Here is a 27,016-nt window from a genome sequence, read left to right on the forward strand (position 1 = left end):
GAAAGAGGTTTGAGTATTAAGAAATAGGAATCAGTTAGTTAGGACCCATCAGTTCAAAGGCTACCGTGACGTGGTTGATGGGCATGCTTATATTAGCCCATCGGTGTACTATGAACGTTGATTTCTTAAATTTTACACTTCTGTAAAAATAAACACAAAAAATTTGGATACACAAAAAGGCTTTTATTTCTGTTGTACTTATTAGAATTATTTAAAATGAAGGCTTAGCTAAGCCCAAGAGATGATTAAAAACGTTTCATACCAACCCATCAGATGTAAAATTACTGTGAAAATACCTGATGGGCACACAAGTATGCGCCAGTATGGGTACTAAGAGCTTTTCCACATAATAATGAAATATTTTAAAATGTCATAGAACATACCAATATACATAGTTATTGATACATATTATTTATTATTTACATTATTGTTCTTAAGCAAAGAACCGTTGTTGTGGCATTTGCCACAACACGCAAAGTTGTTGTCTGATGTCTTTCATCACTCCCCTCATAAGCATGTTCATGGATCCTGTGTAACTGTACCTTAAATAACAAGAATTGTCAAGAGCTGGTGAGTGCAGCCATTTTTTGTTCTTTCTTACTATTATTTATTAATTGTATTATTCTTACATTTGAATAAATAAAGTATATATGGATTCTAGACTCCCGATTCTTTAAAATCGGGCTGCCATCTAGTTTTGAATAAACGCCTAGCCAAGCTTAGTTTAAGTGATAAATATTTTTCCATTCATTCTTTCAGCATTGGCGATGGCGAAGCAACAAAGGCTGCTAGATTGGGATTAAGTGAAACATTAATAAAGAAACTGTGAAGATAGGGCTGGAGATGTTATCAATTGTATATTAAAAAATAAATAATAATCTTTATTTTTTATATAGCGCTAACATATTCCACAGCGCTTTACAGTTACACACAGTTTTGCACACATTATCATCGCTGTCCCCAATGGGGCTCACAATCTAAACTCCTTATCAGTATGTCTTTGGAATGTGGGAGGAAACCCACGCAAACACGGGGAGAACATACAAACTCCTTGCAGATGTTGTCCTTGGTGGGATTTGAACCCAGGACTCCAGCGCTGCAAGGCTAACCATTGAGCCACCAAGCCGCCCATTAATAATACTAATAGAATTAGTTGTTTGTAATTTTTATAGGTGTCACAGTGTGGATCTTGAGACATTTCGTCATTGATGGGTAGAATGGAAGGCACAGCAGCAGTGTTATGGGTTAAACCTATCATTGTATTCTAATCAAGTAAGAATTTCTTGGTTCAGGGTTAAAGGACAAACATGGAACGGCTGATGGACCAAGTGACTTTAATGAGTGATAGAGCTCCAGTCCCTGATGTCATTATCGTGCACCTTGGAGAAACGACATTGAGAAGCTGGGTACAACTGAGCTGTTATTTCAAATGAAAAGATATTTTTTTAAAGTTAAGGAAGCTGTTTCATGGTGTTAAAATAGGTTTTTCTAAAATTGTGTCCAGATGGTTTTGGAAAAAGTCAATAGATTTAAAACAGGTAAATGAGTAAGTTCATGCCAACAATTGGTGTTTGGTTTTTTTTCCGGCACATTGACATGCAAGGCGGCTTGCCAGGTCATTTTTTAAATGACTGGGTTCACCTATCTAAAATATGCAGTGACATATTTAATTTGAATTTTCAAGCAATGGTGGAAATAGCTTTTGGTGGAGCAGGGCCATGCTTACCTAATGAATTAGGTAGGATGGTCAGTTGGGTTAGTCGTTCAGGGAACTGAATGGACTTCATGTATTGTAAAGGGTAAACGGGTTTGAGCTTTGACTAAGTCACAATTTTGATTTTAAGTAAGAATAAGATTGCTACATGATTGTTGTGAATTCTGCTATTGGGCTCCCTCCGGTGGTTGTTGGTGGTAGTGCAGTTGTCTTGGGGTTGTAATCCAGGGCAGGTGTTTCTGCTGATTGCAGCTCTACTAGGTATTTAGGTTTGCAGGATCCATGAGTCCTTGCCAGTCGTCCATTGTTCTTGGAGGGATTGCATCTCTCTCTGGTTCCTCATGCCCTGCTGCCAATTCAGCTAAGATAAGTGTCTGTTTTTTTGTCTCTGTGCACACATGCAGTGTGCTTTGCAATTCAGTGCAATTCATTGTGTTTTTGTCCAGCTTAGACTTTGTTTGGATTTTTCAGTCATGCTGGATTCTCAGGAGATGCAGATATACTTTCTATGTCTTTAGTTAGATGTAGAATATTTGTATTATCTGCTGTGGATATTTTTAGGATTTTAATACTGACCGCTTAGAATTCTGTCCTATCCTTTTCTATTTAGCTAGAAGTGCCTCTTTTGCTAAATCCTGTTTTTCTGCCTGCGTGTGTCTTTCCTCTTATACTCACAGTCAATATTTGTGGGGGGCTGCCTATCCTTTGGGGTTCTGCTCTGAGGCAAGATAGAATTCCCATTTCCATCTATAGGGGTATTTAGTCCTCTGGCTGTGTCGAGGTGTCTAGGACGTGTTAGGTACATCCCACGGCTACTTCTAGTTGCGGTGTTAGTTTAGGGTTTGCGGTCAGTACAGGTACCACCTACTCCTGAGAAAGTCTCTCATGCGGCTCCAAGGTCACCGGATCATAACAATGATTGGTTGAAGTTTGGTTATCTATGTGTCAAAGAATTTTAATAAATGTCATGGCCACATTTTTTCCTCCAAGTCAACATGTTCTGTGTAATATTTATTTATTGTTAAATTAGATAAGTTAAAAGTTTGTATATTAATATGTAATGGAATGCCATGCACCACAGAATGCTTCTCTCCTCATTCACTGGTAATAGCGCTTACTGATTGTTGAACCCTTCCATCAGTTAGAGCAGGGAGGAATTTTTTCATCAGGTGCAAGGTGGCACCCTAGGCAGGCGCCTACCCTGCCTACCTCTCGTCCCAGCCCTGGTGTGATCAGTAACATGAAAGCCCCCTATATTTCCATTAACACAGGTCGAATCTGAGTGGGGACATGCTTATTTTGTGGATTGATTTTATTAGGAACATTTTCCATCACATTTTGTATCATATTTATCCTACGCTCTACCCTGAGCACTTACATAGGGGGTTTCCATCAAAATTTCTGAATGATGTGATTCAGATGAAATCCTTGAAGGATCCATTCACTATAATGAGGCAGCAGAGATATCCTGGTCCTTCTTTTCAGAGATACAGAAAACTGTGGCTGACTCTTCTTTTCTGCATGCTTAACCCCTTTCTGTCATCGGACGTACTATTCTGTCCATATAGGGTGGGCCCTAGTTCCCAAGGACGGAATAGTACATCCAGCGCGATCGGCCACGCTCACGGGGGGAGCGCGGCCGATCGCGGCTGGATGTCAGCTGACTATCGCAGCTGACATCCGGCACTATGTGCCAGGAGTGATCACAGACCGCCCCCGGCACATTAACCCCGGCACACTGCGATCAAACATGATCGCAGTGTGCTGGCGGTATAGGGAAGCATCGCACAGGGAGGGGGCTCCCTGCGTGCTTCCCTGAGACGATCGGTACAAGGCGATGTGCTCACCTTGTACTGAGTGTCTCCTCCCTGCAGTCCCCAGATCCAAAATGGCCATGGGGCTGCATCCAGGTCCTGCAGGGAGGTGGCTTCACAGCGCCTGCTCAGAGCAGGCGCCGGGAAGCCTCCCTGCTGTGCTGTGTGATCGCCGATCTGACACAGTGCACAGCAAAGTGTCAGATCGGTGATCTGTCAATTTACTGTGATGTCCCCCGCTTGGGCAAAGTAAAAATATAAAAAAAAAAAATACATGTGTAAAAAAAAAAATAATAAATTCCTAAATAAATAATAATAAAAAAAATATTGTTCCAATAAATATATTCCTTTAGCTAAATAAATATATAAAAAAATAAAAGTACACATATTTAGTATCGCTGCGTCCGTAACGACCCGACCTATAAAACTGTCCCACTAGTTAACCCCTTCAGTGAACACCGTAAAAAAAAAAACCCGAGGCACAAAACAACGCTTTATTATCATACCGCCGAACAAAAAGTGGAATAACATGAGATCAAAAAGACGGAAATAAATAACCATGGTACTGCTGAAAACGACATCTTGTCCCGCAAAAACCGAGCCACCATACAGCATCATCAGTGAAAAAATAAAAAAGTTATAGTCCTCAGAATAAAGTGATGCAAAAATAATTATTTTTTCTATAAAATAGTTTTTATCGTATAAAAGCTAAATGAGGTATCGCTGTAATTGTACTGACCCAAAGAATAAAACTGCTTTATCCATTTTACCAAACATGGAACGGTATAAGCGCCCCCCCCAAAAGAAATTCATGAATAGCTGGTTTTTGGTCATTTTGCCTCACAAAAATCGGAATAAAAAGCGATCAAAAAATGTCACGTGCCCGAAAATGTTACCAATAAAACATCAACTCGTCCCGCAAAAAACAAGACCTCACATGACTCTGTGGAGCAAAATATGGAAAAATTATAGCACTCAAAATGTGGTAACGCAAAAAACATTTTTTGCAATAAAAAGCGTCTTTTAGTGTGTGACGGCTGCCAATCATAAAAAACCGCTAGAACGCTTAGTTACGAAAAATTAAAAAATTAAAAAATGTATTTATTTCCATTTTCCCATTAGAGTTAGGGTTAGGGCTAGGGTTAGGGTTAGGGCTAGGGTTAGGGCTAGGGTTAGGGTTAGGGTTAGGGTTAGGGCTAGGGTTAGGGCTAGGGTTAGGGCTAGGGTTAGGTCTAGGGCTAGGGTTAGGGTTAGGGTTGGGGCTAGGGTTAGGGCTACAGTTAGGGTTAGTGTTGGGGCTAAAGTTAGGGTTGGGGCTAAAGTTAGGGTTAGGGTTTGGATTACATTTACAGTTGGGAATAGGGTTGGGATTAGGGTAAGTGGTGTGTCAGGGTTAGGGGTGTGGTTAGGATTACCTTTGGGATTAGGGTTAGGGATGTGTTTGGATTAGGGTTTCAGTTATAATTGGGGGGTTTCCACTGTTTAGGCACATCAGGAGCTCTCCAAATGCGACATTGCGTCCGATCTCAATTCCAGCCAATTCTGCGTTGAAAAAGTAAAACAGTGCTCCTTCCCTTCCGAGCTCTCCCATGCGCACAAACAGGGGTTTACCTCAACATATGGGGTATCAGCGTACTCAGGACACATTGGACAACAACTTTTGTGGTCCAATTTCTCCTGTTACTCTTGGAAAAATACAAAACTGGGGCTAAAATATAATTTTTGTATAAAAAAAATATTTTTTATTTTCACTGCTCTGCGTTATAAACTGTAGTGAAACACTTGGGGGTTCAACGTTCTCACAACACATCTAGATAAGTTCCTTGGGGGGGTCTACCCTATTTCCAATATGGGGTCACTTGTGGGGGATTTCTACAGTTTAGGTACATAAGGGGCTCTGCAAATGCAACGTGACGCCTGCAGACCATTCCATCTAAGTCTGCATTCCAAATGACGCTCCTTCCCTTCCGAGCTCTGCCATGCGCCCAAACGGTGGTTCCTCCCTACATATTGGGTATAAGCGTACTCAGGACAAATTGGACAACAACTTTTGGATTTCAATTTATACTGTTTTCCTTGGAAAAATACAAAACTGGGGGCTAAAAAATATTTTTTGTGGGGAAAAACAAGAATTCTTATTTTCACGGCTCTGCATTATAAACTGTAGTGAAACACTTGGGGGTTCAAAGCTCTCACAATACATCTAGATGAGTTCCATAGGGGGTCTACTTTCCAAAATGGTGTCACTTGTGGGGGGTTTCAATGTTTAGGCACATCAGTGGCTCTCCAAACAGAACATGGCGTCCCATCTCAATTCCAGTCAATTTTGCACTGAAAAGTCAAACGACGCTCCTTCCCTTCCGAGCTCTCCCTTGCGCCCAAACAGTGGTTTACTCCCACATATGGGGTATCAGCGTACTCAGGACAAATTGTACAACAACTTTTGTAGTCCAATTTCTTCTCTTACCCTTGGAAAAATAAAAAATTGGGGGCGAAAATATCATTTTTGTGAAAAAATATGATTTTTATTTTTACGGCTCTGCATTATAAACTTCTGTGAATCACTTAATGGGTCAAAGTGCTCACCACACATCTAGATAAGTTCCTTAGGGGGTCTACTTTCCAAAATGGTGTCACTTGTGGGGGGTTTCAATGTTTAGTCACATCAGGGGCTCTCCAAAAGCAACATGGCGTCCCATCTGAATTCCAGTCAATTTTGCATTGAAAAGTCAAATGGAGCTCCTTCGCTTCCGATCTCTGCCATGCGCCCAAACAGTGGTTTACACCAACATATGGGGTATCAGCGTACTCAGGACAAATTGTACAACAACTTTTGGCATCCATTTTCTCCTGTTACCCTTTTTAAAATAGAACAAATTGGAGCTGAACTAAATTTTTTGTGAAAAAAAGTTAAATGTTCATTTTTATTTAAACATTCCAAAAATTCCTGTGAAACACCTGAAGGGTTAATAAACTTCTTGAATGTGGTTTTGAGCACCTTGAGGGGTGCAGTTTTTAGAATGGTGTCAAACTTGGGTATTTTCCATCATATAGACCCCTCAAAATGACTTCAAATGAGATGTGGTCCCTAAAAAAAAATGGTGTTGTAAAAATGAGAAATTGCTGGTCAAGTTTAAACCCTTATAACTCCCTAAGAAAAAATAAATTTGGTTCCAAAATTGTGCTGATGTAAAGTAGATATGTGGGAAATGTTACTTATTAAGTATTTTATGTGACATATCTCTGTGATTTAATTGTATAAAAATTCAAATTTGGGAAATTGCTAAATTTTCTAAATTTTCGCCAAATTTCCATTTTTTTCACAAATAAACGCAGGTAATATCAAAGAATTGTTACTACTACAATGAAGTACAATATGTTACAAGAAAACATTGTCAGAATCACCAGGATCCGTTGAAGTGTTCCAGAGTTATAACCTCATAAAGGGACAGTGGTCAGAATTGTAAAAATTGGCCCGGTCATTAACGTGCAAACAACCCTTGGGGGTAAAGGGGTTAAAAAGATGGACACCGCCATAGGAATGATACAAGCTCCCAGCATAGAACGCAGGATAAATGTGAGCCGAGCCTTACTGCGATCTTTGAGCGGCAAAATGAACAAATCAACAGCAGGTGAAGAATCGGTTTTATTTATTTATTATGCCATTCCTCCTGTGGTATAAGTGATTAGACAACTTTATTAGAGCAATACCATATATATACACTCACCAGCCACTTTATTAGGTACACCATGCTAGTAACGGGTTGGACCCCCTTTTGCCTTCAGAACTGCCTCAATTCTTCGTGGCATAGATTCAACAAGGTGCTGGAAGCATTCCTCAGAGATTTTGGTCCATATTGACATGATGGCATCACACAGTTGCCGCAGATTTGTCGGCTGCACATCCCAAAGATGCTCCATACAAGGCAGGATGGATCCATTCTTTCATGTTGTTTACGCCAAATTCTGACCCTACCATCCGAATGTCGCAGCAGAAATCGAGACTCATCAGACCAAGCAACGTTTTTCCAATCTTCTACTGTCCAATTTCGATGAGCTTGTACAAATTGTAGCCTCAGTTTCCTGTTCTTAGCTGAAAGGAGTGGTACCCGGTGTGGTCTTCTGCTGCTGTAGCCCATCTGCCTCAAAGTTCGACGCACTGTGCGTTCAGAGATGCTCTTAGGCCTACCTTGGTTGTAACGGGTGGCGATTTGAGTCACTGTTGCCTTTCTATCAGCTCGAACCAGTCTGCCCATTCTCCTCTGACCTCTGGCATCAACAAGGCATTTCCGCCCACAGAACTGCCGCTCACTGGATTTTTTTTCTTTTTCGGACCATTCTCTGTAAACCCTAGAGATGGTTGTGCGTGAAAATCCCAGTAGATCAGCAGTTTCTGAAATACTCAGACCAGCCCTTCTGGCACCAACAACCATGCCACGTTCAAAGGCACTCAAATCACCTTTCTTCCCCATACTGATGCTCGGTTTGAACTGCAGGAGATTGTCTTGACCATGTCTACATGCCTAAATGCACTGAGTAGCCGCCATGTGATTGGCTGATTAGAAATTAAGTGTTAACAAGAAGTTGGACAGGTGTACCTAATAAAGTGGCCGGTGAGTGTATATATATATATATATATATATATATATATATATATATGCTAAAAAAATGCTTTTTTACCTCACCATATACTGAAAGCTACAATTTCTTTATATTTCTGCCAACAGAATCGGTTAGGACTTGTTTTTTGTGGGATGAAGTTTTTTAGGCACTATTTTCAGTCACATAAAATTTTCTGATCGCTTTCTATTCCCCTTTTTGAGAGGCAAATTAACAAAAACCATAAATTAAGGAATTTTATTTTATATGCTGTTCACCAGGTGGTGAAAGTAATATAACAGCTTTCTCCTTTGGGTTAGTACAAATACAGCAATACCACATTTATGTTGTATTTATTTTTTGCTGCTTTTACAATAAATAAGCATATAACCCAGGCCCATCACCGTAAGCTAAGGGATGGGCAACACTCCATTCAAATATTAAACATAAAGATCCAAAGGGCAGTTATTAAACTGCATACTGAATCAAGGAAGTGTCAACTTTTTTTGGATAAAATGTTATAACTTTATTAATGTACAAAACACATAAAATCAAACACACATAATAAAAACAATGCCTCATCAACTTGAATTAAATCTTATGGCAGATAGGAGTAGGATAAATCTAATGGCTAGCAGGAAAACATGCGGCAATATATGTATTGCTATTATTGAGTAGCCTAGTGCACACAGAGACTATGTCTCATACCAAAATTGGGTGCAGCACCTATAGGAAAGCTCTTAGTGCCCTTTAATTATAGTTGCAATACTGTATATACTGCAAACATTACTGTCAAAATGATACAATACAGAGAAACACCGTTGCGACGTAGTATATGGGCGGAAAAAAATAAAATTCTAATATAACAACCAAAATTATAAATAAACAAATATAATGACCAATATACACGTCTCAACGGGCGTAAGCAACAAAGTCAGCCTTTAAATCTCACACTAAGATAGTACAGTGATAATAATAAGCACAAGCTGCATCAAAGCAGTGCGCAGCAAACAGTGAAGCCAACCTTAATTCAATACGTCCACCTACTTCATATAGAATACATCTCATACAGGCAGCAGCTCACTGAACACAAGTGTGTTGCACAGTTGGATATGAAGGGAACAAGACTTTAATAATACATATTACCTAAAATGCGATGCTTCCTGCAGCCAGCCACGTGTGGCACGCCAGTCTCTGCACTAAACCCCTTTAGTGTTTAGTGCAGAGACTGGCGTGCCACACGTGGCTGGCTGCAGGAAGCATCGCATTTTAGGTAATATGTATTATTAAAGTCTTGTTCCCTTCATATCCAACTGTGCAACACACTTGTGTTCAGTGAGCTGCTGCCTGTATGAGATGTATTCTATATGAAGTAGGTGGACGTATTGAATTAAGGTTGGCTTCACTGTTTGCTGCGCACTGCTTTGATGCAGCTTGTGCTTATTATTATCACTGTACTATCTTAGTGTGAGATTTAAAGGCTGACTTTGTTGCTTACGCCCGTTGAGACGTGTATATTGGTCATTATATTTGTTTATTTATAATTTTGGTTGTTATATTAGAATTTTATTTTTTTCCGCCCATATACTACGTCGCAACGGTGTTTCTCTGTATTGTATCATTTTGACAGTAATGTTTGCAGTATATACAGTATTGCAACTATAATTAAAGGGCACTAAGAGCTTTCCTATAGGTGCTGCACCCAATTTTGGTATGAGACATAGTCTCTGTGTGCACTAGGCTACTCAATAATAGCAATACATATATTGCCGCATGTTTTCCTGCTAGCCATTAGATTTATCCTACTCCTATCTGCCATAAGATTTAATTCAAGTTGATGAGGCATTGTTTTTATTATGTGTGTTTGATTTTATGTGTTTTGTACATTAATAAAGTTATAACATTTTATCCAAAAAAAGTTGACACTTCCTTGATTCAGTATGCAGTTTAATAACTGCCCTTTGGATCTTTATGTTTAAAATTTTACAATAAATACAAGTTTATTAAAAAAATTGTTTTTGCTTCACTTTATTCTGAGAGCTATAGCTTTTTATTTTTTCGCTGATAGAGTTCTATGGTAGCTTGTTTTTTTGTAGGACAAGATGACATTTTTAGAGATGCCCTTTTTATTTACATTCGACTTTTTAATTGTGCTTTATTCCACTTTTTTTCCTGCAGTATGATGAAAAAGCATAGTATTTTGCCGTGTTTCTTATGGTGTGCTCTGAAGGGGTTATCTAATGTCACAGCTTTCCAGATCGGGTCGTTCTTGACACAGCAATACCAAATATGTGTACATTTTTTATTTTTGTTTTTACAATAATATATGTATTTATTGGCATAATTTTTGTTTATTCTTTTGTTCTTTAATTAGTGATTTTGTTTTAAAATTGTTTACATTTTTTAAAACTTTTTACTTTTTTACCTATTCCCTCTTTGGGACATTAACTTTCCCTGCCCTGATCGTTGATCTAATACTACGCAAAGTTTTTGCATCGCAGGGCATTATCTGAGTGCATCGCATAAAGTGAGGAGGTGTGTCAGCTCCTACGTCAGATGTTAATGTCTACTTTAAATCTGTTTAAAAATATATGAACTTGTTCACGTAAAGACCAATTTGTTTTATTACCTATGGATGGATGTGCTGAACATTTTTGAATGACACCTGCTGATGATTGTGCCGGCTCTATGAGTGATCGCTTGCAGGAGCGCACCTCAATCTATGCAGTACATGTCAAGAAGGTGTTGAAGAGGACCAACTTTTTTTTTACTTCATTGCTGTTTACCTGAGTACTGTGTATTTTAATTTTATAATTCTCCCATACAATTCCAGAGATATGGACCTTTTTATGTTGTGCTAATTTTTTGTCCTTGCCTGCCTTGCTCAAAAGCTAATAGTGCAAAGCAGCCTAAAGACCTGACCGTAGAGAATCCTGTAAGCCACGACAATTTGGCTACAACTATGAAAAGTAGTACCAAATATAAAGACCTATACATCTGGAACTGAATGGCGGATTTGGAAAAAAAAAGCAAAATACGCAGGGAAGCAGTCGGAATGAAATAAGAGCAAAAACTGACCAGTTTTTTACCTGGTAATAGGTTCTCTTTAACTCTTTGATGATTTTTAATGTAAGTTTATGTCACGGTCAGGAAAGGGTTCAGAACCTATGAAGCACACTTATGTCAGGGCAATTATGCAAGCACAGGAGCAGGGCCCGCGCGATTGCTGCCGGGAGCTCGGCGTATGTAGTAGCCGTGCTCCAGCTGTCATGGCCATGAGAGGTGCATGCATTTCATTTAACCCTCTGAATGCCATGATTAATATGGATCGCAACATTTAGGAGGTGGGGAAAGGGATGGGACTCCCTCTCATGATGACCTCCTGGTCTGCCAGCTACAGTGGCCTTATAACACAATGCTTAAAGCATGGCCTAAGAGGTGTCTGTCAGTGCGCACTGCTGGTGCATTGCAAGGCATTATACCAAAGATCACAGTAATAAAAGTTTATATCCCATTTAAGGACTAAGAAAAAAAAGTGAAAATGCTTTTTGAAAAATGTTAATATATTTTTCATATTTTTTAATTGAAAAATGTGGGTCAAAAACAACATATTTGCGGGCAAAATGTATTGTTTCATTTCCACGGCTCAACGTTGTAAGATTCTGTGAAACACCTATAGGTTTAAAGTGTTTAAGCCACATCTAAATACATTTTTGGAGGGGTGTAGTTTCCAAAAATGGGGTCATTTGTTGAGAGTTTCGGTGTACTCAGCAGAAATTGCACAACAAATTGTATGGTCCATTTTCTCCTGTTACCCTTGTGAAATGGAAAATTGGGGGCTAAAGCAATATTTTGTGTGAAAAAGTACAATTTTCATTTTTTCCTTCTAAGTTGCTTTAATTCCTGTGAAAAAGGTGAAGGGTTAATAAACTTCTTGAATGTTGCTTCGAGCACTTTGAGGGAAGCACTTTTAAAATTGTGTCACTTTTGGGTATTTTCTGTCACATAGGTCCTCAAAGCCACTTCAAATGGGATGTAGTCTCCAAAAAAATTGGTGTTGGAAATTTTGCTGGAAAAGCGGGGAAATTTCTGATCAAATTTTAAATATTCTCATGTCCTAATAAAAACAAATTATGTTTCAAGTATAATGCTGATGTAAAGTTGACATGTGGTACATGTATGTTCATTATCAATTTTGTATGATATAACTATCTGGTTTAAGGGAATGAAAACTCAAATTTTGAAAATTGCTAAATTTTCTTAATTTATGCCAAAATTACGATACTTTCACACATACTTGCAAATAATATTGACCTAAATTTAGCACTAACATAGAGTGCATTGTGTTACAAAAATAGTCTCAGAATCACTGAGATATGTTGAAATACTCCAGTTATTAACACCTTAGTTTACACTTGGCAGAATTATAAGATTCAGCCTGGTCAGGAAGGTGAAAACAGGCTGGTGGGTGAAGGGGTTAAAACAAAATCACAGATTTCCTTTATCCCTTCAGAAAATTTATTTAATTCTCTAACTTTACTTTTCATGAAGTTTTCTTTGTAGTCAGGTCTTAATATAATAATTCTCAACCATAATGCCAATAATATCAATTATGAAACTTAAGAACATAATTAAACGATATGCAAAATAGATAGAAATACTTTGTGACAAGAGCGTATGTAAGTCTGAAGGACACTTTGCTTGTTTTAATTACTTTCATTATGTCTTTACTTAAAATATCATTGATTGACTTCCCAGTATCTTATTACATTTTCTTCCATACTTAAGAAAGTAAAATGTCATGAAACATTCACAGACTCAAGGGGAAGACGGCTTTCAAAGTAACATGAAATGTCAATGGGAGCACTTTATAACATTGCAAATGTTTATTCATTATTTCTGAAAGTACATGATACATTTTCCATTATCAGTGACACTATATTACATCTACTCTGACCAAAAAGTACCTGATTGCAATATAAAAGTAATACATACCATCACTATTCTCCTGAGGTGTGGCATCTACAGCCTGCCATCCACCAAATCCAACTGGGAGATCTGGTCTGGTCATCCAGGCTTCATTCCAGCAATGATAATTCCTTGAGGAAAAAAAATAAATGTCATTTTTTATTATTATTGTTATTATTATTATTATTATTATTATAGAATTAACAAAGCATCAAAAGTCAAATTATATTGTGTTTTTAATAGTAATTTTAGGTTGGCCTTTGAAACCTGAACTATTTTAAACACTGTAATATTTGGATTTTCATAATTGTACAATTTTTTTCCCTATAGAACATCAGTGCAAGGCTGGAGTCACAATACCGATTTTAAAATCAGTCCGATTTTGATGCAGAAGAGTCGGACGAATGTAATGCAAGTGTCATGCGAGTGTAATGCATTTTTTTAAGCGAATACAATCTGATTTTTCACACCTAGCATCCGATTTACATCAGAATGCAGTGCGATTGCTATCCGATTGCAATGCGATTTTAACATGAGCTTTTACATGCAGCAATTCTCTATGTCATTTACACATCGTTTTCAAACGAAATATTCTTCAAAACACACACATACAGTATATACAGTAGATAGATAGATAGATAGATAGATAGATAGATAGATAGATAGATAGATAGATAGATAGATAGATAGATAGATACAGTGTTGTGCAAATTAATTGGGACAAAGCATTTTTTAACCCCTTCACCCCCGGAGCTTTTTCTGTTTTTTCATTTTCGTTTTTCGCTCCCCTCCTTCCCAGAGCCATAACTTTTTTATTTTTCTGTCAATATGGCCATGTGAGGGCTTATTTTTTGTGGGACGAGATGTACTTTTGAAGGATACCATTGGTTTTACCATGGAGTGTAACAGAAAATGGGAAAAAAATTCCAAGTGTGATGAAATTGCAAAAAAAGTGCAATCTCACACTTGTTTTTTGTTTGGCATTTTTGCTAGGTTCACCAAATGCTACAACTAAACTGCCATTATGATTCTCCAGGTTATTACGAGTTCATAGACACCTAACATGTCTAGGTTATTTTTTATCTAAGTGGTGAAAAAAAATTTCCAAAGTTTGCTAAAAAAAAAAAAAAAAATTGTGCGATTTTCCGATACCCGTAGTGTCTACAATTTTCGTGATCTGGGGTCAGTTGAGGGCTTATTTTTTGTATCCCAAGCTGGCGTTTTTAATGATACCATTTTGGTGTAGATACGTTCTTTTCATCGCCCGTTATTGCATCTTAATGCAATGTCGCGGCGACCAAAAAAACATAATTTTGGCGTTTTGATTTTTTTTCTCACTACGCCATTTAGCGGTCAGGTTAATCCTTTGTTTTTTAATTGTTTTATTTTGATTGGGGCGAAAGGGGGGTGATTTGAACTTTTATATATATTTTATTTTTTTAATATTTTTAAACACTTTTTTTAAAAAATTTTGGCATGCTTCAATAGCCTCCATAGGAGGCTAGAAGCATGCACAACTCGATCGGCTCTGCTACATAGAGGTGAAGTACAGATCACCTCTATGTAGTAGAATGCAGGTGTACTTTGAACGCCGACCACAGGGTGGCGCATAAAGCAATCGGCCATCAACAACCATAGAGGTCTCAAGGAGACCTCTGGTTGTCATGGCAATGCACCGCTGACCCCCGATCATGTGACGGGGGTCAGCGGTGCGAGCATCTCTGGCCGCGCGGCCGGGAGCCCTAGTTAAATGCCGCTGTCAGCGCTTGACGGCAGCATTTAACTAGTTAATGGGCGCGGGCGGATCGCGATTCCGCTCGCGCTCATTGCGCACACATGTCAGCTGTACAAAACAGCTGACATGTTGCGGCTTTGAAGTGGGCTCACCGCCGGAGCCCGCCTCAAAGCAGGGGATCTGCCAGCTGACGTACTATTCCGTCAGCTGGCAGAAAGGGGTTAAGTAAAATCGTAACTTGTTTACCAGTCAGGGATTCAAACAAGTTTTAATACATAATAAATACATCTTGGTCAACTAGCCAGTGGAAAAAGGTAATTTTCAGAATTAGTCTGTAACAGTGTATTATAACATTTTATTTTTTTGCTTTGTCCCAATTAATTTGCACAGCACTGTAGATAGATGGATAGATAGATTAAAAGCTGGCAAATGATCTGCGGCGTACAGTATAATCACACTGACAGGTTAGAATAGAATAGATAGAATAGATATATACTCATAGAATAGATGTATACTGTATATATACAGTATATATATATATATATATATATATATATATATATATACATATATATATAGATATATATATATATTGTACAGAAAGATGGAAGAAAAGATGGCAATTCATTTGTCGGCTCCTGTAAAATCACTGCAGGAGTCGACAGGATAAGAGAGATGCATACATATAGCAAATAGATGCAGAATAGGTATATATATATATATATATATATATATATATATATATATATATATATATATATATATATATATGTCAGCGACCAATCCAAATAGTAGTGTGTGTGTGTGCAAATTAGGGGACATGTATGCAATAAAAGATTATTTGGGGGGAAAACAATGGCGTGGGCTCCCGCACAAATTTCCGAACCAGCAGAGGGAAAACAAATGACTGGGGGCAGATGTTTATAGCTTGGGAATGGGGTAATACCCATGGAGCTTCACAGGCTATTAATATCAGCTCACAAATGTATACTTAGCCTTTACTGGCTATTAAAATGAGGGACCCCCCAAAAAATGATGTGGGGTCCCCCTATAATTAAAAACCAGCAAAGGCTATGCAGACAGCTGCGGGATGATATTAATAGCCTAGGATATTGGCCCCCCTGGCTAAAAACATCAGCACTCAGCCCCCCCAGAAAAGGTGCATCTCTAAGATGTGCCAATTCCGGCAATTAGCTCTTCTCACTTGCCCTGTAGCGGTGGCAAGTGGGGTAATAGTTGTGGGGTTGATGTCACCTTTGTATTGTAAGGTGACATCAAGCCCACGGCTTAGTAATGGAGAGGTGTCAATAAGGCACCTATCCATTACTAATCCTATAGTTGTTACATGTTAAATAAAGACACAGCCAGAATAAAGTCTTTTAATGAAATAACACAGTTTTCCCATTTTATTGTTACTTCTAATCGATGCGATGCCCTCGATATCCTGTAATAAAAATAAAAATAACAAACCAACAATATACCATACCTGTCCATCATTGTGTCTCATGCCGTAATCCATATCTGGGGTATATACAGTTTTCAACCAGGATGGTGCCAAGATGCGACTGCCCCGGCTGAAAACCACTGGTGAATGAGGTGAATGAGGAAATGCTGCCAGCGCAACTTCTGTGATCAGTGGTGCCGTCATTGATGCTGCGATGTCTCACAGCCTGACCTGCGCTGAACTCTGGAGCGTGGGAAAATGCCAGTTCAATGCAATTTCACCACACTTGGAATTTTTTTCCTGTTTTCTGTTACACAACATGGTAAAACCAATGGTTTCGTTCAAAAGTACAACTCGTCCAGCAAAAAATAAGCCCTTGCACGGAAAAATGAAAAAGTTATGGCTCTGGAAAGAAGGGGAGAGAAAAACGAAAACGCAAAACTGAAGAAAGCTCTGTTCATGAAGAGGTTAAGCAGGGGGACACGTCTGGCACTGCAGGATCTGAGTCCCTAATGGTGTAGTGTGTTACTGATGGTAGCCTTTGTTACGGTGGTCCCAGCTCTATGCAGGTCATTCACTAGATCCCCCCCGTGTGGTTCTGGGATTTTTGCTCACCTTTATTGTGATCATTTTGATCCCACGGTGTAAGATATGGCTAGAAGGATGGAGGAGTGTTTAAACTAGGGAATGGGGGGGGAGGGTATTCATTTTATAGGAGGGGAAGATAGTGCAGATAGAGACCTGGGCACAAATAAGGAAGTTGGGGGTGGCGGTGGCATGGGGGGTGGGGTTAGAACAAGTAATAATTTAAGAAAGAATAGAGGTACAGAGAGATACTTAAAGTGCATGTATACTAATGCCAGAAGCCTCGCCAGCAAAATGGACGAATTAGAACAAATGTGGTTGGAGCATAATTATGACATGGTGGGGATATCTGAAATGTGGCTGGATGAGAGCCATGACTGGGCTGTTAACTTACAGGGTTATAGTCTGTTCAGAAATGACCGTACAGATAAGCGAGGGGGAAGGGTGTGTCTATATGTAAAATCATCCTTAAATCCGATCCTGTGTGATAACATAGGTGAATCTAATGAAAATGTAGAGTCCCTGTGGGTGGAGATAAGGGGAGGGGGAAAAAATAATAAATTACTGATACAGTTGTGGCCAAAAGTATTGACACCCCTGCAATTCTGTCAGATAATACTCAGTTTCTTCTTGAAAATGATTGCAATCACAAATTCTTTGGTATTATTATCTTCATTTAATTTGTCTTAAATGAAAAAACACAAAAAGAATTGTCCTAAAGCCAAATTGGATATAATTCCACACCAAACATAAAAAAGGGGGTGGACAAAAGTACTGGCACTGCTCGAAAAATCATGTGATGCTTCTCTAATTTGTGTAATTAACAGCACCTGTAACTTACCTGTGGCATCTAACAGGTGTTGGCAATAACTAAATCACACTTGCAGTCAGTTGACATGGATTAAAGTTGACTCAACCTCTGTCCTGTGTCCTTGTGTGTACCACATTGAGCATGGAGAAAAGAAAGAAGACCAAAGAACTGTCTGAGGACTTGAGAAACCAAATTGTGAGGAAGCATGAGCAATCTCAAGGCTACAAGTCCATCTCCAAAGACCTGAATGTTCCTGTGTCTACTGTGCGCAGTGTCATCAAGAAGTTTAAAGCCCATGGCACTGTGGCTAACCTCCCTAGATGTGGACGGAAAAGAAAAATTGACAAGAGATTTCAACGCAAGATTGTGCAGATGTTGGATAAAGAACCTCGACTAACATTCAAACAAGTTCAAGCTGCCCTGCAGTCCGAGGGTACAACAGTGTCAACCCGTACTATCCATAAGTGTCTGAGTGAAAAGGGACTGTATGGTAGGATACCCAGGAAGACCCCACTTGTTACCCCGAGACATAAAAAAGCCAGGCTGGAGTTTGCCAAAACTTACCTGAGAAAGCCTAAAACATTTTAGAAGACTGTTCTCTGGTCAGATGAGACAAAAGTAGAGCTTTTGTGGCAAAGGCATCAACATAGAGTTTACAGGAGAAAAAAGAGGCATTCAAAGAAAAGAACACAGTCCCTACAGTCAAACATGGCGGAGGTTCCCTGATGTTTTGGGGTTGCTTTGCTGCCTCTGGCACTGGACTGCTTGACCGTGTGCATGGCATTATGAAGTCTGAAGACTACCAACAAATTTTGCAGCATAATGTAGGGCCCAGTGTGAGAAAGCTGGGTCTCCCTCAGAAGTCATGGGTCTTCCAGCAGGACAATGACCCAAAACACACTTCAAAAAGCACTAGAAAATGGTTTGAGAGAAAGCACTGGAGACTTCTAAGGTGGCCAGCAATGAGTCCAGACCTGAATCCCATAGAACACCTGTGGAGAGATCTAAAAATGGCAGTTTGGAGAAAGCACCCTTCAAATATCAGGGACCTGGAGCAGTTTGCCAAAGAAGAATGGTCTAAAATTCCATCAGAGCATTGTAAGAAACTCATTGATGGTTACCGGAAGCGGTTGATCGCAGTTATTTTGGCTAAAGGTTGTGCAACCAAGTATTAGGCTCAGGGTGCCAATACTTTTGTCTGGCCCATTTTTGGAGTTTTGTGTGAAATGATCAATGTTTTGCTTTTTGCTTCATTCTCTTTTGTGTTTTTTCATTTAAGACAAATTAAATGAAGATAATAATACCAAAGAATTTGTGATTGCAATCATTTTCAGGAAGAAACTGAGTATTATCTGACAGAATTGCAGGGGTGTCAATACTTTTGGCCACAACTGTAGGGGTTAGTTATAAGTCTCCAAAAATAATGGAAGCAACGGAGAATATCCTCATAAAGCAAATAGATGAAGCTGCGACTCAAGGAGAAGTCATTATAGGGGACTTCAACTACCCTGAAATAGATTGGGGAACAGAAACCTGCAGTTCCAGCAAAGGTGATCGGTGTCTGACAACTATGAGAGACAATTACCTCTGACAACTGGTTCAGGACCCAACAAGAAGGAGGGCACTGCTAGACCTAATATTGACCAACAGACCAGACCGTATAGCAAATATAAGGGTTAGGGGTCACTTGGGGAATAGTGATCACAAAATAATAAGTTTTCATGTATCCTTTAATAAGATGTGTAGTAGAGGGGTGACAATGACACTAAACTTCAGGAGGGCAAATTTCCAACGGATGAGAGATGATCTTGGTGCAATTAACTGGGACGAAATCCTGAGACATAAAAATACACAAAGAAAATGGGAGATGTGTATTAGCATCCTGGATAGGACTTGTGCACAGTATATACCGTATGGGACTAAACATATTAGAAATAGGAGGAAACCAATATGGCTAAATAGAGCTGTAAGGGGCGCAATAAGTGACAAAAAGAAAGCATTTAGAGAAGTAAAGGAAGTAGGTAGTGATGAGGCATTAAATAAATACAGAAAATTAAATAAATTCTGTAAAAAGCAAATCAAGGCAGCAAAGATTGAGACAGAGAGACTCATTGCCAGAGAGAGTAAAAATAATCCCAAAATATTCTTTAAGTACGTAAATAGTAAGAAACTAAAAAATGATAGTGTTGGCGCCCTTAAAAATAGTCTGGGTGAAATGGTGGATGAGGAAGAGGAAAAAGCCAATAGGCTTAATGACTTTTTTTCATCAGTATTTACACAAGAAAAAGCCATGGCAGACAATATGATCAGTGATAACAAAAATTCCCCATTAAGTGTCACCTGCTTAACCCAGCAGGAAGTACGGCGGCGTCTAAAAATCACTAAAGTTGACAAATCTCTGGGCCCGGATGGGATACACCCCAAAGTACTGCAGGAATTAAGTATAGTCATTGATAGACCATTATTTTTAATCTTTAAAGGCTCCATAATAACAGGGCCTGTACCACAGGACTGGCGTATAGCAAATGTGGTGCCAATATTCAAAATGGGGACAAAAACTGAACTCGGAAATTATAGGCCAGTAAGCCTAACCTCTACTGTGGGTAAAATCCTGGAGGGTATTCTAAGAGATGCTATACTGGAGTATCTGAAGAGGAATAACCTCATGACCCAATATCAGCATGGGTTAACTAGGGACCGTTCCTGTCAGACTAATCTGATCAATTTCTATGAAGAGGTAAGTTCTGAACTGGACCAAGGGAACCCAGTGGACGTAGTGTATATGGACTTTTCAAAAGCTTTTGATATGGTGCCACACAAAAGGTTGATACATAAAATGAGAATAATGGGGATAGGGGAAAATATGTGTAAGTGGGTTAAGAGCTGGCTCAGGGATAGGAAACAAATGGTGGTTATTAATGGAGCACACTCGGACTGGGTCGCGGTTAGCAGTGGGGTACCACAGGGGTCAGTATTGGGCCCTCTTCTTTTTAACATATTTATTAACCCCTTCATGACCTTGGGATTTTCTGTTTTCCCGTGTTCGTTTTTCACTCCCCTCCTTCCCAGAGCCGTAACTTTTTTATTTTTCCGTCAATTTGGCCATGTGAGGGCTTATTTTTTGCAGGACGAGTTGTACTTTTGAAAGACATCATTGGTTTTACCATGTCGTGTACTAGAAAACGGGAAAAAAATTCCAAGTGCGGTGAAATTGCACAAAAAGTGCAGTCCCACACTTGTTTTTTGTTTGGCTTTTTTGCTAGGTTCACTAAATGCTAAAACTGACCTGCCATTATGATTCTCCAGGTCAGTACGAGTTCATAGACACCTAACATGACTAGGTTATTTTTCACCTAAGTGGTGAAAAAATTTTCCAAACTTTGCAAAAAAAAAAAAAAAAAAAAAGCGCAATTTTCCGATACTCGTAGCGTCTCCATTTTTCGTGATCTGGGGTTAGGTGAGGGCTTATTTTTTGCGTGCCGAGCTGGCGTTTGTAATGATACCATTTTGGTGCAGATACGTTCTTTTGATCGCCTGTTATTGCAATTTAATGCAATGTCACGGCGACCAAAAAAACGTAATTCTGGCGTTTCAAATTTTTTTCTCGTTACGCCATTTAGTGATCAGGTTAATGCTTTTTTTATTGATAGATCGGGCGATTCTGAACGCGGCGATACCAAATATGTGTAGGTTTGATTTTTTTTTATTGATTTATTTTGATTGGGGCGAAAGGGGGGTGATTTAAACTTTTATATTTTTTTTCTTTTTTTCACATTTTTTTTTACTTTTTTTTTAATTTTTGCCATGCTTTAATAGCCTCCATGGGAGGCTAGAAGCAGGCACAGCGCTATCGGCTCTGCTACATAACAGCGATCATCAGATCGCTGCTATGTAGCAGAAAATCAGGTGTGCTGTGAGCGCCGACCACAGGGTGGCGCTCACAGCTGCCGGAGATCAGTAACCATAGAGGTCTCAAGGACCTCTATGGTTACCATTTTAAAGCATCGCCGACCTCTGATCATGTGATGGGGGTCGGCGATGACGTCATTTCCGGCCGCCCGGCCGGATGCGGTAGTTAAATGCCGCTGTCTGCGTTTGACAGCGGCATTTAACTAGTTAATAGGCGCAGGCAGATCGCGATTCTGCCTGCGCCTATTGCGGGCACATGTCAGCTGTTCAAAACAGCTGACATGTCCCGGCTTTGATGCGGGCTCACCGCGGAGCCCTGCATCAAAGCAGGGGAGCTGACCTCGGACGTACTATCCCGTCCGAGGTCAGTAAGGGGTTAATGACCTTGTAGGGGGCATACAGAGCAGAATTTCAATATTTGCAGATGACACTAAACTCTGCAGGGTAATCAATATAGAGGAGGACAATTTTATATTACAGGGTGATTTATGTAAACTAGAAGCTTGGGCTGATAAATGGCAAATGAGCTTTAATGGGGATAAATGTAAGGTCATGCACTTGGGTAGAAGTAATAAGATGTATAACTATGTGCTTAATTCTAAAACTCTGGGCAACACCATCAATGAAAAAGACCTGGGAGTATGGGTGGATGACAAACTCACATTTAGTGGCCATTGTCAGCCAGTTGCTACAAAGGCAAATAAAATAATGGGATGCATGAAAAGAGGCATACATGCTCATGAGGAGAATATAATTTTACCTCTATACAAGTCACTAGTTTGACCACACTTAGAATACTGTGTACAGTTCTGGTCTCCGGTGTATAAGAAAGACATAGCTGAACTAGAGCGGGTGCAGAGAAGAGCGACCAAGATTATTAGAGGACTGGGGGGTCTGCCATACCAAGACAGGTTATTACACTTGGGGCTATTTAGTTTGGAAAAACGAAGACTAAGGGGTGATCTTATTTTAATGTATAAATATATGAGGGGACAGTACAAAGACCTTTCTGATGATCTTTTTAATCATAGACCTGAGACAGGGACAAGTGGGCATCCTCTACGTCTGGAGGAAAGAAGGTTTAAGCATAATAACAGACGCGGGTTCTTTACTGTAAGAACAGTGAGACTATGGAACTCTCTGCCATATGATGTTGTAATGAGTGATTCATTACTTAAATTTAAGAGGGAACTGGATGCCTTTCTTGAAAAGTATAATGTTACAGGTTATATATACTAGATTCCTTGATAGGGCATTGATCTAGGGAGCTAGTCTGATTGCCGTATGTGGAGTCAGGAAGGAATTTTTTTCCCCAATGTGGAGCTTACTCTTTGCCACATGGGTTTTTTTTTTGCCTTCTCTGGATCAACATGTTAGGGCATTGTAGGTTAGGCTATGGGTTGAACTAGATGGACTTAAAGTCTTCCTTCAACCTTAATAACTATGTTACTATGTTACTATATTGCTTGGAGCCCCAGATCGAGGGAGATTATCAGTGGTCTTGTGTATCTTCCATTTTTGAATTATTGCTCCCACAGTTGATTTCATCACACCAAGCTGCTTGCCTATTGCAGATTCAGTCTTCCCAGCCTGGTGCAGTGCTACAATTTTGTTTCTGGTGTCTTTTGACAGCTCTTTGGTCTTCACCATAGTTGAGTTTGGAGTGTGACTGTTTGAGGATGTGGACAGGTGTCTTTTATGTTGATAACAAGTTCAAACAGGTGCCATTACTACAGGTAATGAATGGAGGACAGAAGAGCCGAAAGAAGATGTTACAGGTCTGTGAGAACCAAAAATCTTGTATGTTTTTAGGTGACCAAATGCTTATTTTCCACCATAATTTGCTAAATAAATCTTGCCAAATCAGACAAGGTGATTTTCTGGATTTGTTTTCTCATTTTGACTCTCATAGTTGTGGTCTACGTATGATGTCAATTACAGGCCTCTCATCTTTTTAAGTGGGAGAACTTGCACAATTGGTGGCTAGCTAAATACTCTTTTCCTCACTGTAGATAAGTTCTTAGGAAATTACTGAACTTTTAGAAATTTGCATTCTCCAGGTTTGTAAACATTTTTCCCCAAAATTTGTCTACCATGTTATATGATAGCGGTAAGGTATTTTTGGGAAACCCACACGGTCAGTGACTTTTCTCATTTACTACAATAAGTAAAATAGTGAAGGACATTTTATGGCAATTCGCAGAAATCTAATCACAGATTGTTCAAATTTGCCAGGACTCCAAATTTTGGAATATTCAACTTGAATGCCATTTGTGTTGTGCTTTTGACTTGATCATCTCTAAAGTTGTCTAAAGGGAAGCCTGGTCCTCATGGGAAGGTTGAGGTCATGACACTGATGCACTTTGCCAAAATAACTACTGGGGGACAGTTTGTTGACACAAATAAGAAAGAAGGGAGTATGTGTAACAGGGTGGTAGTCATGAGAGAGGAACTGATTCCCAACGCCCCAGCATGCTACATGAAAGATGTGGTCCTGGCTGGGTGTGTGGACTTTGGTAGAGTGGATTGTGAACTTGTGCGGGCCATGTGCTGACACTGTTTTCAGCTGGCCAGGTCCATAACACAGCTCAAGAGACCAGCAGTTCATCTTAAACATTAGTTCTTTACTTAATTGTTCAAACAGCTCCTCAGTTATATCTTCATACATGGGATAACGGGCACATAACTTCAAATACATTCCAGTTTCACAGCACATCAGAAACAATTTTAGTTCCCTCTGGGTTGTTCCCAATATTGCTAGTCCTATGAGTTCCAACACCACTCAGCCAACACAACAGTAACACAACCCTTTCAGTGGTTCCACAACTAGTCTCCATAATCGTCCTATCATGACCAGAGTAAAGCCTTGTGCTCCTGAACGCTTGGAGAAAATCCGCTCGGGAAGTTGACTACGCTCATAAACCAGGGAAAATAACCTGGTACCTTGTCAGTTAAGGGGTCTGGCCATTAGTCTGTAATATAATAATTATTCTGCTATATCAGTCTGGTCTCCTTCTTCTCCTGACACAAGTCATCCAATGCATACGGTCTTGTCAGCCTGCAGACTAGATATCTGTCCTTATCACACACTAGGTCTTCTACTACTCCAACTTCAACTAAATGAGGTACCGTCTGTCTCTATACTGTATGTATTAACCCATCCCTTTGTGGGTTAGTCCCAAAAGTTAACTACTTCTGACCCTGCTGTCTGTTGTTGAGCAGAACTTCCTTATGAAACATTATCTTATAACATTATGCCTTACACTATGTATTACATTACATTACTTATCTAACATTACTACACACTATATGAAGGTAACTCCGGCACACCATAAATCTTCAACCATGAATTTTTATTTTTGATTATTAGTTGTGTCTTAATACAACAAATAGCGGGATATCATGAAAAAAATAGAAAAAAGGATCACAAATGTAGACTTATATGAATATCCCCCAAGGGGATATTCATATAAGTCTACATTTGTGATCCTTTTTTCTATTTTTTTCATGATATCCCGCTATTTGTTGTATTAAGACACAACTAATAATCAAAAATAAAAATTCATGGTTGAAGATTTATGGTGTGCCGGAGTTACCTTCATATATTGGACTATTTTTCTCCAGAGCACCCGTACGGATATATAGTGAGCACCCTTGATTCACGTTTTGATTACTACACACTATACAGGAACACATTACATTTTCAATGCTTATCACAGTCTATATCACAATACATTACAATTCACATTACACAATATTTACATAATATGCAGACATTATTCACGTTACAATACATTGACGCAATTGGTTTATTCAGGGAAAGGAACAAAACAGCCATTGTCCACCACTCTTGCGCATGAATGGTCATCATGCAAAGTAAATGGTTATTGGGCTGTTCAATGTTTGGGCTTCAAGCCTATTCCACTTGTGAGAAATCTGCTGTGCTTACAGTCTACAAATTACCAAATTATCCTTCCATGGAGGTGAACTGAGGCAAAAGACCTAATTGTCTTCTGAGGAAAGTTGTTTTGGGGTTCGTCAAGTGCACTGAGGTGGACTTCTGAAAGAGAACAATAATACTGTTCTAGTAAGCAAGCCAAACAGTACCAGAAGCAGATGTAGCATTATCGCAACTGCTAATCAGACAGAGGCACTAGGCAGGCTATCCATGGAGTAAAGAAGTTTTCAGGTGTTCTGAGCTGACAGCTTCTCGTGTTGTGTAAACTAAGAGTAACACATCCCTGGATGAAGATATTTCTTGTGGGAGAGTCTGCTATAACTACAGGGACTATGTCAGCCTGATAGCATTAGGAACAAGTGAATGTGGTTATCTGTCCATAGTAGTAGAATACTGTTAAACGTTCTAGTCATGTTTGTGAGATGTACCAACTTTAAGTGAATTAGGAAAAAGCTTCAATGTAGGCTGGATCACTTGGAAGGCCTGAGCTGTGACCAAACAACTTTAGATGAGCTGTGTTTTACAACTGAACAGCTCTAGTTGGGTGGACACTAGAGCTGTGGTAAAGAGCATTTAGTGCAGATAGGCCAAGATACGTCACAGTAAGGAAACATCCAGTGGACATTACATATTACTACATGAGGCAGATTAAAAGTCTTTTTGTTGGTCATGCAACTAGTATGACCATCCTTCTATCTCTCTTCCCCTCTCTGTTCTTCCTATATATGCTGGTTTGACAGCCAAGCCAACATGATTATGTTGCCAGCCAACTGCACTGATGAGTGACAGCACTATCAGGTTAGTCCAGGTACAAGTGTAAGGAGGAAGACTGGGCTGCGGGTACCTGCACTGAGCAGGGTCTGGAACTGTTGAGGCTGCGTCACATGGTGCCTGGGAGAAGGAATAGGGGACCAGACAGGTCACATGACCCGGGAAGAAGGGGTGTGTTAAGGCTGGAAACAGAGAAAAAGCAGGAGGTCAGGTTTCCACCGTCAGGGAGAGCATAGCAGAGTGAGAAGCACGATCTGCACCCTGAGCCCCGACGCTGCGACGTACAGCAGCTGACACCTCTGGGTAACGCCAGCAGGACAGGGAGTGTGGGAAGCACCTGGCTGGCTAAACATAAGATCGGGTGCATGCAGAGAAGCGTGGGCTGGTTACAGGATATTGAAGTGAGGTTTCCTTTGCTGGCCAGTAGACATCACCCCATGGTCGGTACAGAGACTTCTGCAGCTTTTCACGCTTTGATTGCATGGGCTTATGGACTAGGGGCTCAGCGGGTAAAACCAGAGACCTCATGCTGCCACCAGAAGATGAATTGTTAACCCTGGACCCCATCTGAGGACCCTACACCAGCCGTTGCCGGTACTACTACCCCCATCGGAGTGTGGACTAAGAACCCCACCAGGAGCTACAATAACTGTTGCTTAAAACTTAGACTTTCGCACTCATTTTGTTTCTATCATTTAACTTTTGTTG

At 39.7% G+C, this 27,016-nt stretch overlaps 1 protein-coding gene across 1 annotated transcript in view; it reads right to left on the reverse strand.

Annotated features, from left to right (window-relative positions):
* F13A1 (coagulation factor XIII A chain) overlaps positions 1-27,016 on the reverse strand; it is a 482,528-nt gene that overhangs the window by 186,987 nt on the left and 268,525 nt on the right. The window contains exon 9 of the mRNA XM_077269818.1: positions 13,123-13,226. Within this exon, the coding sequence (XP_077125933.1) occupies positions 13,123-13,226 (104 nt within the window). The remainder of the gene's footprint in view (positions 1-13,122; positions 13,227-27,016) is intronic.

This window comes from Ranitomeya variabilis, chromosome 6 (genome assembly GCF_051348905.1).
Source record: "Ranitomeya variabilis isolate aRanVar5 chromosome 6, aRanVar5.hap1, whole genome shotgun sequence".
NCBI lineage: Eukaryota > Metazoa > Chordata > Amphibia > Anura > Dendrobatidae > Ranitomeya > Ranitomeya variabilis.